Source organism: Pyxicephalus adspersus, chromosome 9 (genome assembly GCF_032062135.1).
Source record: "Pyxicephalus adspersus chromosome 9, UCB_Pads_2.0, whole genome shotgun sequence".
NCBI classification, from domain to species: domain Eukaryota; kingdom Metazoa; phylum Chordata; class Amphibia; order Anura; family Pyxicephalidae; genus Pyxicephalus; species Pyxicephalus adspersus.
The window spans coordinates 62450814-62467227 of NC_092866.1; the positions used below are offsets into that span (position 1 = coordinate 62450814).

The 16414-nt window shown below is 41.0% G+C and overlaps 1 protein-coding gene across 6 annotated transcripts in view; it reads left to right on the forward strand.

Moving 5' to 3' along the window:
* The window catches only part of MICAL2 (microtubule associated monooxygenase, calponin and LIM domain containing 2), a 151118-nt gene that overhangs the window by 119505 nt on the left and 15199 nt on the right, over positions 1–16414 (forward strand). For all 6 annotated transcript variants that reach the window (XM_072422273.1, XM_072422275.1, XM_072422277.1 and 3 more), the window contains 6 exons: positions 5032–5203; positions 5473–5600; positions 7231–7305; positions 9168–9250; positions 9497–10574; positions 13726–13811. In XM_072422273.1, the coding sequence (XP_072278374.1) occupies positions 5032–5203; positions 5473–5600; positions 7231–7305; positions 9168–9250; positions 9497–10574; positions 13726–13811 (1622 nt within the window). The remainder of the gene's footprint in view (positions 1–5031; positions 5204–5472; positions 5601–7230; positions 7306–9167; positions 9251–9496; positions 10575–13725; positions 13812–16414) is intronic.

The window sequence follows — 16414 nt, forward strand, 5'->3', positions numbered from 1 at the left end:
GACATCAGTGCACTACTGTTCTCGAACCCCAAAGTGTTGATGTGGCATTTTTCTGGGACCCCCAAATGTCAGCAAATTCTTTTTATAGAATACCCCGCATGTGTCTATGCGATATTTTTCCAAATACTCAAAGATCAGTGTGTCATTTTATTATGACCCCCAAGTGTCAAGATTACAAAGTCTGGGACCACCTATTATATTATAATAAAGGATCACTCCCAGTATACAATAAATGCCACATCCCATACATCAAACTGGAAAAATACGAAAGGTGAGGTCATAGACTCAGGACTTTAAAGGCATTTTATTATACATAGACACATTACAAAAATGTAATTTTTATTTTTACAGCATCAATACTAAAAATATCATAAAATCATTATACAAATCGAGGTATTTAAACACATAGATATGAACAGGCTGAAAGATTTCTACGCGTTTCTCGGATCAAACAGTCCGCTTCTTCAGGAAAATATCAGCCTATAACTACAAATGTAGTATAAATTATATCAAAAAGGACAACCACATATATGTTTTAATTGCTTCAAAAATTATTACCAACCTAATAAATGGTTCCACATTGGAGTAAGCCGACCAGAGACCAATCTCCTCTATGTTTACCACAACTTGTAGATCAACAGGTTGAAAAAGGGGATTAGAGGTAGCAGGGGTACTAAAAACATTAATTACCTAATTAGACTTATAGTAAGTAGTATAAACAGCTAACTAATCAATAAAAACGTCTGGTTAGTACCATTATGCCTAGTAATACCAATTGTGCTCTGTTAATAAAATCAAATATATTCAAACATAGATGCCAGATTTGTTTCATACATACATTTACTTCCCGTTTTCGTAGCCTCCATTAATAAGTATCACACCCTGCCATAAGGATCAATCCATCAATTAGTATCCGAATAAAACAGCCACTTACTCTTCCTGCAGATCTTAAGCCTTAGAATGTTGTGGAACCACGTTCTCATACAGTCATACTGCTGGGTAGGAATATACCATGCATGGGACCACCTATTGTCACCATGTCAGAGGTTTGGGACCCCAAGTCAAAGTGTCATTGTTCTACAACCCCAAGTTTTGGAATTCTGAAAACCCCAGGTGTCAATGCATAATAGTTCTGGGAAACCAAAATGTCCTTTTTTAATGTACAGCGCTGCATAATTTGTTGGTGCTATATAAATACTGTTTGTTAAATATAATATTGATAATTATTATTGTTCTGGAACCCAAAGTGGCAATGTGTCATTATTCTAGGGCCCTGAGGTATCAGAGTGTCCAAGTTTGGGAACCCCAAATATTCATGTATTTGTCTAGAACCTCAAGTGACATTTTTTCAGGTTCTCTGTGTCATTCTTCTGGGACCCCCCAAGTGTCAGTGTTATTGTTCTAGATTGCTAAATGGGATTATTCTGGGAACTCCAAGTTTCAGCATGTCATAATTTTAGAACAAGTCAAAGTGTCAGTGTGCTACAAACCCGAGTTCCTGGACCCCGGGTCTCAATATACCATAAAGAAACAAGATGTCATTGTCCTTGTTGTGGAACCCTTAAGAGTCAGTGTGTCCTAGTTCTGGGACCCCAGTGTATCAATGTGTCATTATTCCAGAACCCCACGTGTCATTGTTTCATCATTCTGGGACCCCAAACTGTCATTTTGGTTTTGGTCTGAGGTTCTAAACATCAGTGGGTTATTGTTCTGCTACCCAAAGTGGCTATGTGTCATTGCACCCAATACCCCCAATTGTGAGCCATTGTTCTAGTACCCTGAAATATCTGTGTATAATAGTTTATGAACACATGTATTTCATCTAGACCCTTGAGGGTCAATGTGTCATTGTTCTGGGACCTATAAGTGTCAGTGTGCCCAAGTGTTGGAGCCCAAAAGTCATTGTGTCATTGTAATAGGTTTTACAGTACATTTGTTCTGGGACCCCAATTGTCAGTGTGTCACTGTTCTGGGACCCCCAGGTGTTAGTGTTTCATGGTTCTAAAAGCCCCCAAGCGTCAGTGTGTCATTGTTCTGGGTCTCCCAAGTGTCAGTGTAGTTTTGGAGTCCCTGATTTTCAGTATGTATTTGTTCCAGACCCTTGAGTTTCTCTGTGACATTTTTCAAGAACCTCAAAGGTCATTGTATATTCAACTTGAACTCCTAAGTGTCAGTGTGTTATTGATCCAGGAACCTCAAGTGTCAACATGTCAAAGTTCTGGAACCCCAAGACAAAGTTTAATTCTTCTAAAACCTCAAAGTTTTAGAACCTCAAGTGCCAATGTCTCATAATTCTGGGAACCCAAAGTGTCATTGCTGTAGGACACCAAGTGTCAGTGTGACAGTGTTTTGGGACCCCCAGGTATCATTATGTCAGTGTTCTAGGACCACCAGCTGCCATTTCTGGGACCCCACGTGTTAGTGTGTCATAATTGGGAAATTCCAAAATTTCAGTATGCATTCTGTGACATTTTTCTGGGTCCTCAAGAGTCAATGTGTCATTCTTCTGGGACCACCAAGTGTCAGTGTGTCGAGGTTTTAGAAGCTCAAGTTAAAGGGTCATTGTACTAAAACCCCAAGTTAAAAAAACCCCAAGTACCAATGTCTTATAGTTCTGGGATCCCAGAGTGTCATTGTTCTGGGACTCCCAAGTAACAGCGTGTCATAGTTTGGGAACACTGAATTTTCAGTATGCATTTTTTCCAGACCCTTAAGTATCTCTGTGACATTTCTCCGGATCCTCAGGGGGCATTGTATCATTCCCCTGGACCTCCAAGTGCCATAGTTATTGCTCCAAAGTGGGAATCTTCCAGGAACCCCAAGTTTCACTGTGTTATTGTTCTAGGACCTCAGAGTGTCAGTGCGTCATTCTTTTATTCCTTCCACAATTTATTGGAGGAATATCGCTGTCATTGTGCAATCACTCTCTACATTTCGGTTTCTTGGTAACTCCAAACCATCCCCAAAATTCAGGACATTTACATAGAAACAACGTATTGCTAACACATGATAATCTGCCCTTGTAAGGCAAAATAAGCCACAAAAAATTAGATCTATTTTAATCCGTCTCCTGGCTCGGGTCCCTGCCAGTCCTCTTACTGCAGAACAAGAAATTGCCGGAATCTTTAGGGCGTAGTTTCAGAGTGGTTTTAAGTAATACTTCTGATAAACCCATTTGTTTTATTGTCGGTTCTTCTCAACGCCCACTTTGTAATCAAAACAGCGTGTTTCATAGCAGCGGTTATTTCATTTGGTTTGTAGGAAGCTGTGGCACCAAACCTGTTTAGACGGATTTTTTTTGATAAACATATAGAAATACCGTATAGGGAATATTTCCGCATTGAGGTGTTGACCTCTGCTGGAAAACCTTCTTACTAGACATCTCGGTATTGTGTTTCTTTGCCTGATAAGAGCAGCTGTTTTCAACCAGGGTTCCTCTAGAGCAGTGTATCTCCACCTTTTTACCATGCGGAAACCCCTTGAAATAACGCACATTATCTTTGAGTGTTGGTCAGTTGGATGAATACCTAATACATTGTTGGCCATTAGGAAGAATGTCACCTTTACAGATAGCCAAAAAGATCATTGGGATCACTTAAATTGACCTGAGAATCACAAACTGCTCATTGCTCAAGGAACCCCCAGCAACCTCTGTAGGAACCCTGGTTGGGAAACACTGGAGGTTGCTGGGTTCCTTCAACAATGAGAACATTCTTCTTCTCCAAAATTAACCACAGACATTCATGACCTTTATAACTATATGTAATGAGGCATTCTTCCAACTAACTACCACTCTAAGAAGGCGCCATTGACCACCAATGTAAGGGAGAATGTCCCTACTGTTCAATGAAGTCCCCTCTCAGGCCAGCAGGGTCAGGAGGCACTTTTCCATTGACCACCAATCTTCCTTCTTTCTTTCTCATTCATCTGGTGCGGAGCTTCATTTCCAAATGCCCCGGATGTGCCAAATTGGGAGATGGATTGGGTCCAATGGCCCTTTGTCCTCTTCCTATTCCCTGTACTTGCCATCCCAATGTAGCATTACTATGAGAAAAATGGAGCATGAGTGGAACCAAAAAGATTAGACTCAACGTGGATGGGCACATTGTAGGAGAGGGGCACAGACAGGTGGGGGAATCCGATCCTCTCAAGGGCAAAGAGACCCAGGCAATTAAATATTGTTAATCTCTCAATTAATTTCCTGGGATCTGAAAATTATATTAAGGATTTGTCCTTCTTAAAAAGACAGAGAACGGCTGGTTTTAGGTGTTTTGGATAGAGCAGAGAATGATTGATTCATTGGACCAAACCTGAGCCAGAGAGGTGGAGTTGGGAACACATTTACCTCTGCAAAGTCGGTGGGTGACTCTACTTACCCCAAAATCCATCAATTTTAGCTAGATTGGGCATCTGGTGTGATCCATCTGGGGATGTAGAACGTGTCCAGGCAAACGCACAGAGGATATCAGCAAAAACTCACATTACAACACGGCCGGATTATCACCTGACAGGAATAGCCAATTATGAACACTGCAGAATCTTGGAGGGAGCCGGTGTTAGGATTTCTGGACTCTAGTGCTGTGATGATTTAACAAGGTCTTATTAAAATATTATATTACCAAGACTCATCCTGACACTTGAAAGGAGATAATGTTCTGTGCATCAGGTCCGAACTTAATTTATCACTTAAAGGCGCATTCCAAAATCATCCAAATTCTCAGCTTTTAGAGAGTATGCAACCCCTGACAATGAATTTGTCCTAATTTTTTTACTTTTGATCTATTTAATAAACCATTAAATCATTTTGTTATCCCTATTCCATAAGAGCAAAAAAGGCTATAAATCGATCAGAAATATTGATTGTGTTAGAGGGGCGGAGGTGGGAACTCAAATGCTTAAAAGGTGCCCATGCATTTGCCAAACTGGAGTAACTTCCACAGCATTTTGCTGGAGGGGCCCTTTAAAATCCATTTACATGCAATGTAATGATTTCCAATGATGTTTTATAATAAGAAATTTTTGGGTCAACAGATGAACCAATTTCCCCTAAGAAGTCCAGGAGTGACTCCACGTTCCGTGTCTTCAAAAGGAGGAACTCGTCTGTCTCCACCGAGTGGAAGGCCGTCAGAATCGGCCCTGAGGAGGAGGCAGTGGAGAACAACCTGACGGCCATCCGTGTTATGGTGTTGACTGATGAAAGCAGGTGATCATATTCATCCTTTTATGACTGCAGACACGATATTCCAGAACTTATCTCTGTGCCCCTTTTTTTCCTAGAAGTCAGCATAGAGATTTGGGTAAAATCAATGGCATCCCTGGTAGGGTAGTTTGTAGCATGTGGATGGAGAAAAGGGTGGGGACATGGAAGCCAAACTAATAGAACAATAAGCTTTAGCTTTAAGGTCCCCAATCACCAGAATTATTTAAAGTCCTTACTACCTCTACCTAACACTTTTTTTTGCCACCTTCCAGTTCAGACATGGAGGAGAATCACAGCAGCATTCATCGAAGGAGGCTTTCATCACGGAAAAAGGAGAGAACCTCCGACACCCATAAAGAAGCCAAGGGGGACCAGGGCCAACCTTCTAAAGCTATTGATGGTGAGTGATGTGGATACACTACATATTTTTGGACACCTGGCCATCATATCTGTATGAACCCAATGGCTATATGGACGTGGCCCAATCTGTGGCCATAACAGCCTCCATTCTGGGTAGAATTTGTACCCACTTGTGAGGTCAGAAGACCTGGCTTACCTTCCACCTACCTATTCATCCCATAGTTGTTCAGTAGGGGTTGAGGTCAAAGTTCTGCGTAGGACACTCAAGTTCCAACACACCAAACCCATCAAACCTTTATGTAGATGGCTTTGCATGCATCATGCTGGAATAAAAAATAGGGTCTTTACCAAAACTGTCCCACCAGGTAGGAGGACACAATTGGAAACCCATGAACTCTATTGAGGGCTGTCCACAATATTAGATCACATATTGTAGGTGAATGCTTCTTCTGTCCTCCTGGCTACCACAAGGTATTATAGACAGAGAGCTGTAGGTTTGCTGAAACTACGTTCCCAAATTGCATGCTAGGAGTTGTAGTTCAACCACACCTTTTTCTCTCTGTTTTTGTTCTTGGCTTTTTAAGTGAAATAAAAAGGGATCCCACCCTGATGTTTGCTGTGGGTCCACCAATGTCCTAAAGCTACCCAGGGCCATGAGACCATCCTAATAGCCTAAACATGACTGTGACCCTTCATAAGAATTAGAAATCTTCCTACATGGAGAAGGCAGTGACTTTATTTAGTAGAACAATGATGCCATCTGCTGCATGACTGCAGAATAATAAAACCCGAAGACTCATTCATGAACCTCAAATCAACATTCAGAGTCCTCATTCATAGGACAGAGTGAGGCCAATGAGTAGTTTTCTTCTTCCCAAACTACTATGTTTTCCCCTTTTTTAGGGAACTTGTTGAAGATTAGGTTTAATTCATTTATAGGCAGTGTCTGTGCAGTTACCGCAATGGGCCTGATTTATTAAAGCTCTCCAAGACTGGAGAAGATGGACTATCATGGGAGAACCTGGGTGATCTAGCAAACCTGGAATAGTTTACTTAAAAATATGTGCTACTAGCCAGCATATTTTTTAAATCCTGGACCAGATACATTCCAGGTTTGTTGTATCACCCAGGTTCTCCTGTGATAGTCTATCTTCTCTAGTCTTGTAGAGCTTTAATAAATCAGGACCTATGACTTTGCAAGACATACAATATGGTAGTGAATCTGTCACTTTCCCATACAAGGTCTGCTAATAGGTTCTGTTAGGTTCTGTTAGGTTCTGTCAGTGATCACCTGGATCTGCACCTGAAATCTCAATTCATGCAAAATCAGCTTTTCCCACCCCACCAAGCATGGCACCTGGTCATGCAGGGGTTGCATTTTGGGATGGTAGTTGGTGTGTCACATGTTCTCCCAAACCTAGAAATATGGGGTATTTTAGGGGACCCCAGTATATAATCCCTGGGGGGGGCACCCAGTAATAATAACCACAGCCAGTCCTTATTGCCTTCTATAATAAAGTCTTCTGCTTGGGTGGTATAGACCACCTCTAAAGTGAAGCCCCAAGGAGCCCATGTTGCAGTGTGATCATTTAGATTAATCTGAAACCTTAGATAAATGAAGCTCCGATGTTTTGCTGAAGATCTCAGCCTGAGTCTCTGTTTTGTTTCAGCACTTAATCGCGCCAGCAACCATCCGTCTGTCTCCTGCAGCAAACCTCACAGGTGGAGGAAGAAGATTCAGTCAAGTAAGGCCATGCTGTGTGTGATGAATCCGGGACTTCTATCTGTCCTTCCAGCTTTTCTGTTCTGATATATTCATGCATTCTGGTTCTAGTAGCTATAATCTATAATACATAGATACATATAATACATTTAATACATTTTCAATCTAAATTTCTAAGGAAACTTAGGTACAGCTTACTCCTGCCTGCAGCAGACTGATTTTATCATCTAAGCCTAGGCTAAATCACTGGCCTGGTGCTCAGCATTTAGCTGTTATAAATTTACCTATGCAATGGAATTTCCCCAACCTTTGGGGTGGAGGGGGGTAAAATAAATTACCCTGTTCCTCACACCTCTGGCTTGATGCTTTCCCTTGGTACCTGATGCTGCACAATGTGCAAGAACCGTCCGTATAATGCAATTGCTGGGAGCTGCGTCCAGTCAGGTAGCAATGTAGAGTTGCTTGGGTAAGTATTCGTACTCATTCCTTTTCCCATATCCTGACAAGCATTCCACCCATACAGTGCTGACCATTCCAAAAAGTTCATTTTAAAAGATCCTTCCAAGATCTCGTACATTCAATGTCTAGATTCCTCATACTTTTCCCCTTTGGTGTCATACTGAACATTTCTTCCAGGGGGCACTCTCCCTCTTCCATCCCCTGCATTCCGGAATTCCAGGCATCACATAGCAGCTGTGAGCACATGCCTAAAAAGAATTTGAAAAATGCAGCATGAAATACTTTTCTGTCACCCAGAAAATAAAGGTCACTTTTTGGAGAGGCTCTGCGCTCAGGGGGTTTCTGTGCAGCATGTTTTTGCCATTTCTATCCAGAGTCTCATTGGGGCCCCAGGCGATTGTGTGTTGTGAGGGACAAGGGACACAGATCTGGTGACCTTGGACATTGGTCAGATGTGAAGGCCCATGCAGAGATAAATAGCGACATATTTATATAGGAGAATCCAAATGCTGCAATTCTACAATACATTCGCCAGCTTGAGTCACATGTGCAGGCGGAACATATGGATGGCCCATCGTGAGATCAGAAGTTTAGGGTCGATTGCCATTTGCAGATTTTTTCTGATGCTTCTTACAGCAGTTGCCTAACTTGATGGTACTTGTGTCTCAACATGCACATTCATTGTGCTGCTGAAAAGAATGCAGGGGATCAGCGCATCACATGAGCATAAGAGAAAGTCCCCAGAAAGGAGCCAATCAGAAAGCAAGGAGTTGTGTGGCATTCCAAAATAAATGGTTAAGACTTAGATAAGTTTATTTATACAAAAATTAAAAACAAAGTACAGCTACATAACGTTTATACATAGCATCAGGCTCCAGCACTTCACAATGATGTTTTTATGAAATCCCACGCGTTTTGCAGGAATTTAACATATACACAGAATAACCTTTAGGTGTATATTTAGGGTCAGGGTAGAGTGAATTTTTAGGTAAGTTACATAAACCCTAGCAGGATGATCATTTAGCAGGGCAGGCAAGACATATAGGTCCAAAGAGACAACCAATAGGCATCCAACATTGATGAAATGTCCAACTCCCAAACAAGCTCTGCAGCTGGATAGTAAAAATTAGCTCAAATTCGTTCAGTTAGGAGACGGTATAATGGGATATGGTTCATATCACCATGGTGAACTGCAAAATTCACAATGCAACTTGCACGCATTGACCCTGATTTATTAAAGCTCCCCAAGGCTGGAGAGGATACACTTTCATCAGTGAAGCTGGGTGATCCCGCAAACCTGGAATGGTCCAGGATTGTCTTTATATTTTCATGCTCCTTTCCTGTATCTTAGCTCCAGTTCTCCAATATGTTGTTTTTATGTTTTGCAAAGGCATTTATGTAATTGCCGTTATATATCATTTTTAGCTTTCCCACTTCTGATTGGTCGAAGACCGTCTCAGGTGATCAGAGATGGCCCATCCAGTGCTTTGAGTTCTCCAGACGATGAGGTAAGCGGGAGGGAGATGAGGGATGCTCTTTATATCCAACACAGATTGGCCCCTGAGGAAGCCTCCGACCTTGTGACCTGCTACAAAATTACAATGTTTGAAAAAGTAATGCCTCACTCTGCCTGCAGCAGACTGAAAAAAATATCCCAGCCTAGACAAAGTCACTAAATGCAGCTCAAAGTTTCCATTTTTTTATGAAGTGGCCCCAGTAATTGGATCATATTGATATTTACCTTTTCTTTACAGGTGTTCAACAATAATACCTCAGAACATTTCACCAAGCCTCGCCTTGCAGGCCAGAGTTTTAAAGCTGAGGAGGAAGATTTTCCGGATGTACCATCTTATGTACCCCATTACAAGTCTCTGTCCAACAACAATGTGGCCCCAAAACAAACTGACTATGGGGCACCTAGAACTTTGAACCAAAATTCCACTTATCAGTATTCTTACGAGCCATCTAAACATGAAGGACACAGAGACTTGGACAATTCCCAATGTCCATCTCCAGAGTATGTCACCCACCACAATGATGTTGGAAGAGAAGAGAGAAAATACGAAAGGAACCAGCAAGGCCCAACACATTATGAGCCAACCAACCCAACATTAAAAAAGTTAATCCTCTCCAATGAGGAAAAGTCAAAACTTCTGGACTGGAACTCGACAAAGCCTAGGCCACCTCCAACCAAAGACGTCCATGAGCAAGCTACATACGCCAACCACAACCCAGGAGGAGAGGCAGAGAATAAGCCGAAGTCAGCTTTCTCCATCCTGTCCAATGCCATTAGGAGGTCCTTTATGCGGTCAAGCAGCTCGGCTCCTGAGAGCCCAAAACCAGTTTCAGATGGTAAACCAAAGCCGACATCATCGGCAAACTATTTCGACATTTCCGGTTCATTTTTCAGAAGAAATCGAAGCAATTCAGAAAGCCAGACCAACCTCAATGATACCAAGATGAACTTCATGTCCTACCAACCTTCTGCTCATCGGGGAGATTTCAGAACATCCAATGAGGGTTCTTCGTTGACTTCTTCACAAGGATCAAACTTTTCTTCTAAAGTGGAGGACATGCCAAAAATGTTGGAGAGATTCAGCCTTAAAGAGAACCAGCAAACCAGCGACTTACCTTTCCGGAACAGAAATGGCTCCTTTTTTTCTTCATTGAGGCTGATATCCAGGCCCTCCGAAAACCCGACCAATGCATATACCAATGATGCTTGGTATGCACCATGGAGTCTCAGGAGGAAGGCAAATGAAAAGAAAGAGGAGGAGAGACCTCGGGCATTTTCTATGGCTGCTTCTAGTTCACTTTCTGTTCCTCAGCCAGGTGAGTGAACGTTGAAGGGAATTTGTGTATTTATCATGTTCATGATGAAAAACATAAGATTTTTAAAGTGAACTTTTTCACTTTCCTTCAGAGTGGGAGGGGTTAGACCAGTGGTCCCCAACCATTTGGAACTCACGGACCACTAAAATTATGTACTCAGGATCGCTCATGCGCATAGAGCAATGAGTCACTCAAAGGGGAAGTGATGTCATAACCCGCCCAGAACCCGCCCACTCCTCCATCGGGGGTCTGAGCCTGGGATAGTGAGAGTGGGTGGGTTGTACCCAGAGACACAACCTGCCCAAGCGGGGTCTTTCTCCTGACCACGCTGGGGGGTGCACCGGCCAGAGCTGTGGACCACCGCTGTTCCCCGTGCTCTCACGGCCCAGCTCTCAGACTGGGGGTTGGTTGGGGACCACCGAGTTAGACTACTTACTATTGATTAGTAGCCACCAGAACAAAAAGTGAGGGAAAACCACTTTCTAAGAACAAAATTAAAAGAATTTTTTACAACGCAAAAATTTAAACCAATTCCTACTAATAAAATAGCATTAGATTTAATTTAAATTTGAATATGGGTGTCATGGAGGCACCTTAATTTTAATCCTAATTCCTAATATAAAAATTTTATATGAGCAAAAATGATGCAAATCAACCTTCATCTCAGAGCAGTCCCACCTGACAACCAGTGGACAAATCCTTTTGCATAGTTGGTCCCTGTAGATTTCTGTGGGGTTGTCTTTTGTAGTCATTGGCTGCACAAAAGCAGCCAATGGCGAGAAGTTTTTGACCACAGGGTCTGAAAATTAAGTTATTTTGAAAGGGGCATAGCACGGTAATTTAATTAGAATTGCAGCTCCCCCTGCTGCACTGTTCCCCCCGCTGAGCTCTGTGGTTTCTCCCACTAGCTTGTATGTCCTATAGTAAACATGAGCCAGTGGAATGAACCACAGCGTGTAGCGGGGGGAGCAGGTATACCACGCATCTGGAGGTGTGGAATACATGCAAAGCACAGCAGTTTTCAATACATGGACCTTCGGATGGACCTATATTCCATCTTCTAGTACAGGCTGCCCTGTTTATATTAGAAGCAGCAAGTCAGAAAGGGGAAGGGGGGGCAGGCAGGATAAGTGCCCTTATTCTCTATTGTTTATCTATTTTACAGCTAGAATAATGATTCATAAAACAAAATCTCACATAGGTTGCAAGCCAACTGTTTATTATATGTCATTATTTAATATTCCAACAGTCACCAGCAGGTGGCAATCTAATCGGACAAGCAACACCTTGAGAAGACAGCGCCCCCTATGCACTTGCTCCATAATGACATCGGTGGTGGTGATGAGGGGATTATGAATAAGCAATCAGGGCGGATTTCAGATTTCCCATCAGTTTTATAAATGCTACTTTGTACTATGTATGCTTCTATTGCTAACATATTATAGAGTGAAGATAAAAATCATCATTAACTTATATAGATCACAAGATAGCTAGAAGCACTTGTGAACGCCATAGGCCACAATGGAGGTGAGTGGTAATTGTTTCACACACACAAATCACTACTTTTGCTGCAATCATAGCAGCAGCACACAGTGGAAGTCTATGGAGCTGCCATTCAATCCATTGGATCGGGGCATTGCCACATTGGGGTAATCAAAGCTCCGATCGCCAACATGCAAAATCTTTATTTTTTGTTTTAATGAGAACGATCCATTGCACTGGTATAATGCAATATAATAAATAAAATCTAATATATTGTCGGCTGGTTTTGACACAGCTGCAGCAGTTGCTTGATAGCAATTTAGCGCTCTCTAGGTATATACTGATCATAAGGCTACATTTAGATTTATTTGCTATTTTTCTTGTTTTTTCCAGGTTTTGTTTTTGTGTACATTTACATGTCCTTACCCTGAAACATAACACCTCCTATCTATGTCGCCAAAGCGGTTAAAGCAGCAAAATGTTTTATTTTTCTCCAAAGGAAACAGAAATATTTGTGTTTTCATCCTGGACCTTGGCACTGTGCCGGTACTGGCCAGGTTCTCGTACGTTCCTTGTTTGCGCCCCTGACTTCCATTAGTCCCACATAGACGGCGCATTAACAGTCGCATTCCTGCGTTGTGTATACGTAGAAATCTTCCTTCGGTGGCTGATCGGTGTCAGGAGGTGTCTGTGTCTGTATATTGTGATAAACAATTAATAGCGACTCCACTCTGCAACCTGGAGGACGGCTTGTGATTGTTAAGCTAAGTGCTGCTAAAACAATGCGCGCCGGCCTTGCCCCCTCATACCTCGCCTTTACAGACTATAATTTACATGTGCAAGGAAAAGGGCAGCGAGATGCCGCAATATCGCATGGCGGTAAAAGAGATAAAACGATTTGTAACATGCTCCTATGGTAACTGACGGCGGTAACTAACTTAAAGTCATTATTTATTACCGGAGTGCAAAGTGTTACCAGGAATGAGTTAAATCATGGAGTTCTCAATGCACCTACAAAAAGAACTGATTCCTAAAATGTTTTTATAGTTTTATGATAAATATTGCTCAGTTTACAGCAGAAAGATGGATTGTACTCTAGACCAATCAGAAATGACTTTTTATAGGCCCTGCTAGTCTACTATAATAAATCTGAATTGTGATTGGCTGCTGATGACACAGAGCACCCATTCCCTTCCTAGTTTGTTATCTGCTAAGCCGCTTAGTGTTTTAGACCCTCAGACAGCCTGACGCCACCGGCTTGGGATGCTGAACAGATGTCGTGCAGCGGGCCGCGCTCCAGACGCAAAAAGACACGGAAGACTAATTTGTCTAAGAGCTGGCGAGCGTTACGCCATCATTTATTAAAAAAGAAAAAAATGTATACTGCAAACTTGAAACATCCATTTTTAATTAGAGTCGGAGCCCTGAAGTGCGTTCATACGCTGTCACCCCGGCTAATTGCTGTTTACAGATACCACCGAGCCAGCGCCTTGTCTGCTTCATGTACACACAGAGCCAGCATTGTCAGGGATGGGACCCCGGGGGCCTGGACGGGAGCCAATCATAAAACAGCCCCTAAGGCCCAGGATGGCAGAGATGTACGGCACCCGCTGCCAGGTGTTCTGAAATACGTTCTGTCTGTAAACTCCTTTTTTTTTTATTGTTGCAGAAACAAAAAGCAGAGTGACAAAAAGTGAGAATTACAGCAGCTCTTCCGATGACGATTTCCCCCATGGACGCTCCTCACCATTTAAGGTAACCAATGGCCTCTCTTCTATACTTTCTGCGTTTTTTTGATTTCCAGCAGCCGGTTTCTGGGATTGCACAGAAACATTTAAAATGAAGCTGCTGTCCCGCGTTGTATAAAGTTAAAGTTAATATGGTTGCTGTTGGATCTGTTTAAAGAGAACCTGTCACCTTGCTTATGAAGAACGATTTGTTTAAAATGAACATTTTCATATTCACCTTAGCGGCGCTTCACTGCTGCTGAATGTTTACAGTATTTGATTACTCAGTGATCCTTTTTTAACATAGGGGACCCCTTAAAATAACTTTCAGGTCTTCAGGGACCCCCAACTATAATTACTATGTTAACAAATCACAGTATATTGGTGGTGGTGGTCAGTAGGAAGAATTCCTCTTACATTGCCGGCCAGTGGGAAGAATGTCACCCTTACAGATCATTGGGGTCACTTAAACTGACCTGAGAGTCACAAATTGCTCATGGAACCCCCAGCAACCTCTGGAGGAACCCTGGTTGGGAAACACGGATCTAACCCTTCCCATCTCTATCCCAAATATCCTTATCACAGGTAAATATATAGAATATCCATTTCCAAATCAGTACTTCAGAATGATCTATTTATAAAGCAGTAATAGGACTTTGAGGGTTTAGCTCAATAAATGGGACTTTGTAGGCCAACCATATCTAATTTACACATGTGTATCAGAAAACATTACTTTAATAAATAACATTAAGTACATAACATTTAAAACTCATTAAAATGTGCAACAAATGTATTCACATATTCCTGTCTGGGTTGCCCAATCCTACGAGCATGTCCTGCTGATTTCCGACACGTTTCACTGAATGAGTCCGCTTCTTCAGGAAAGAGAGACAGAAATATCTGATTCCTGTGGCACATAAATCTCACCTCAATAGATTGGTACAGGCAAGGACAGCAATAACGTGGAGAAGGAGTCTAATCCTTTATATATCCTCTCTTTACTTCTGTTTCTTGATAGTAGTAGCTTAGTAAGCACCATTATCCAGGTTTACAAAAATGTTTGGCTTTTAATTCCGTCAAATATTGCTTTTTATGAATTTATAAAAATTTTGTTCAGTCTCCATTTAATTTCAGATCCCACCGCTGCTCTAGCGCGCCCACATGGGAAGCTAGGTAAATTAGGGATATGGCCATGTGAGAATTAGGGGGTCAGTCATTTTTTGTTGATCTATTTATAAAGCAGTAAATTTGACATTCACTAAAAAAAATCCCTGAAGGAGAATCATCCTGGTCCATATTTTTCTAAAGCAGTAATTCATTTTTCACCAAAAAAATGTTTCAAAGAATGCTGATTTATAAACAGACCCCAAAATATTGAAACCACAAGACTAAAAAAGATGGCATTACAGCTTACATTCCAAAAATGTTCTTATACCTGTGTATAAAAATTCAATTTTATTTATTCAGATATAAAAGATACAAAATATCCAATACGATATAATGAATTGTATAAACATTTACCTGTATTGTCACACCTGTCCTATATCATATCACAGTTATGTCATAGAAGATTTGTGGACAATTCTGTAAGTGTCACTATGTTCAATAGAGAACAGATACAGACGATCCATGCTGCTTAAATCATTTATTCCGGGTTTCAGCTTCTTCAGAATAAACAGATATCTGGAATTTGCAATATTGTAAAAAATATCTCCTCCTCCTGTGTCCCTGTCTGTATCTGACTGTCATTTGCAATCTCTAATGTACAGCGCTGCGTAATATGTCAGAGCTATATAAATACTGTTTTATTATTATTATTAATAATAATAATAATAATATTAATAATAATAATAATAATAATAATATAATCTACAACATATTCATAAAAATTACAAAACAAAAAAAATCAGTGTAAAAGACAGAGGCTATGGCTTGACGGTGCTGGGACAAGTTGGGGCCCTGGGCAAATTTGGGGGCCTCAAATGGACAACATTCCAGCTCCCTCCATAGCTTGGTATTCTATTAAATAAGGGTTTGGAGAAGGTGGGTGCGCCAGGAAATTGTTCAGTTTGCTCTACACGAAAACCAACCAACTCAAGAGAAAGAGGTGCGTGGTCCCACATTCTTTGCCATGTCATATTAGGTCCATCTACTTTCATTTGCCAATTGGGTCCTGGATTTGGGCCCCCTCGATGGAGTGAACCTGGACCACATGCCTAATGGAAAATATATTTTTGTTACTGAATTTAGATGTGATGTTTTTAATAATTATTTTTATTATTAGACTTTTTTATTTACTAGTTGTTTTGCATTGTTTTTATATTTACAATATTGTGAATTCCATATATTGGCTCATCCTGATAAAGTGGCAGAAAAAGATAAAATCAATCATTTATGCAATGTAGATTTTAAACCGGTTTTTGTTATCAAATTTGAATATTGTCATTTATTAACATTGTCCAAAAATCATGTTGTATGATATGACTGTGATACGATATTGGACGAGTGTTACAATGTGAATATTCAATGAATATTTAACTCATTCATATCATATCATTCATATCATACATTTGTTTTTTTATCTTTCATACCTGACACAATAAAATTGAATATATATACATATATATATAT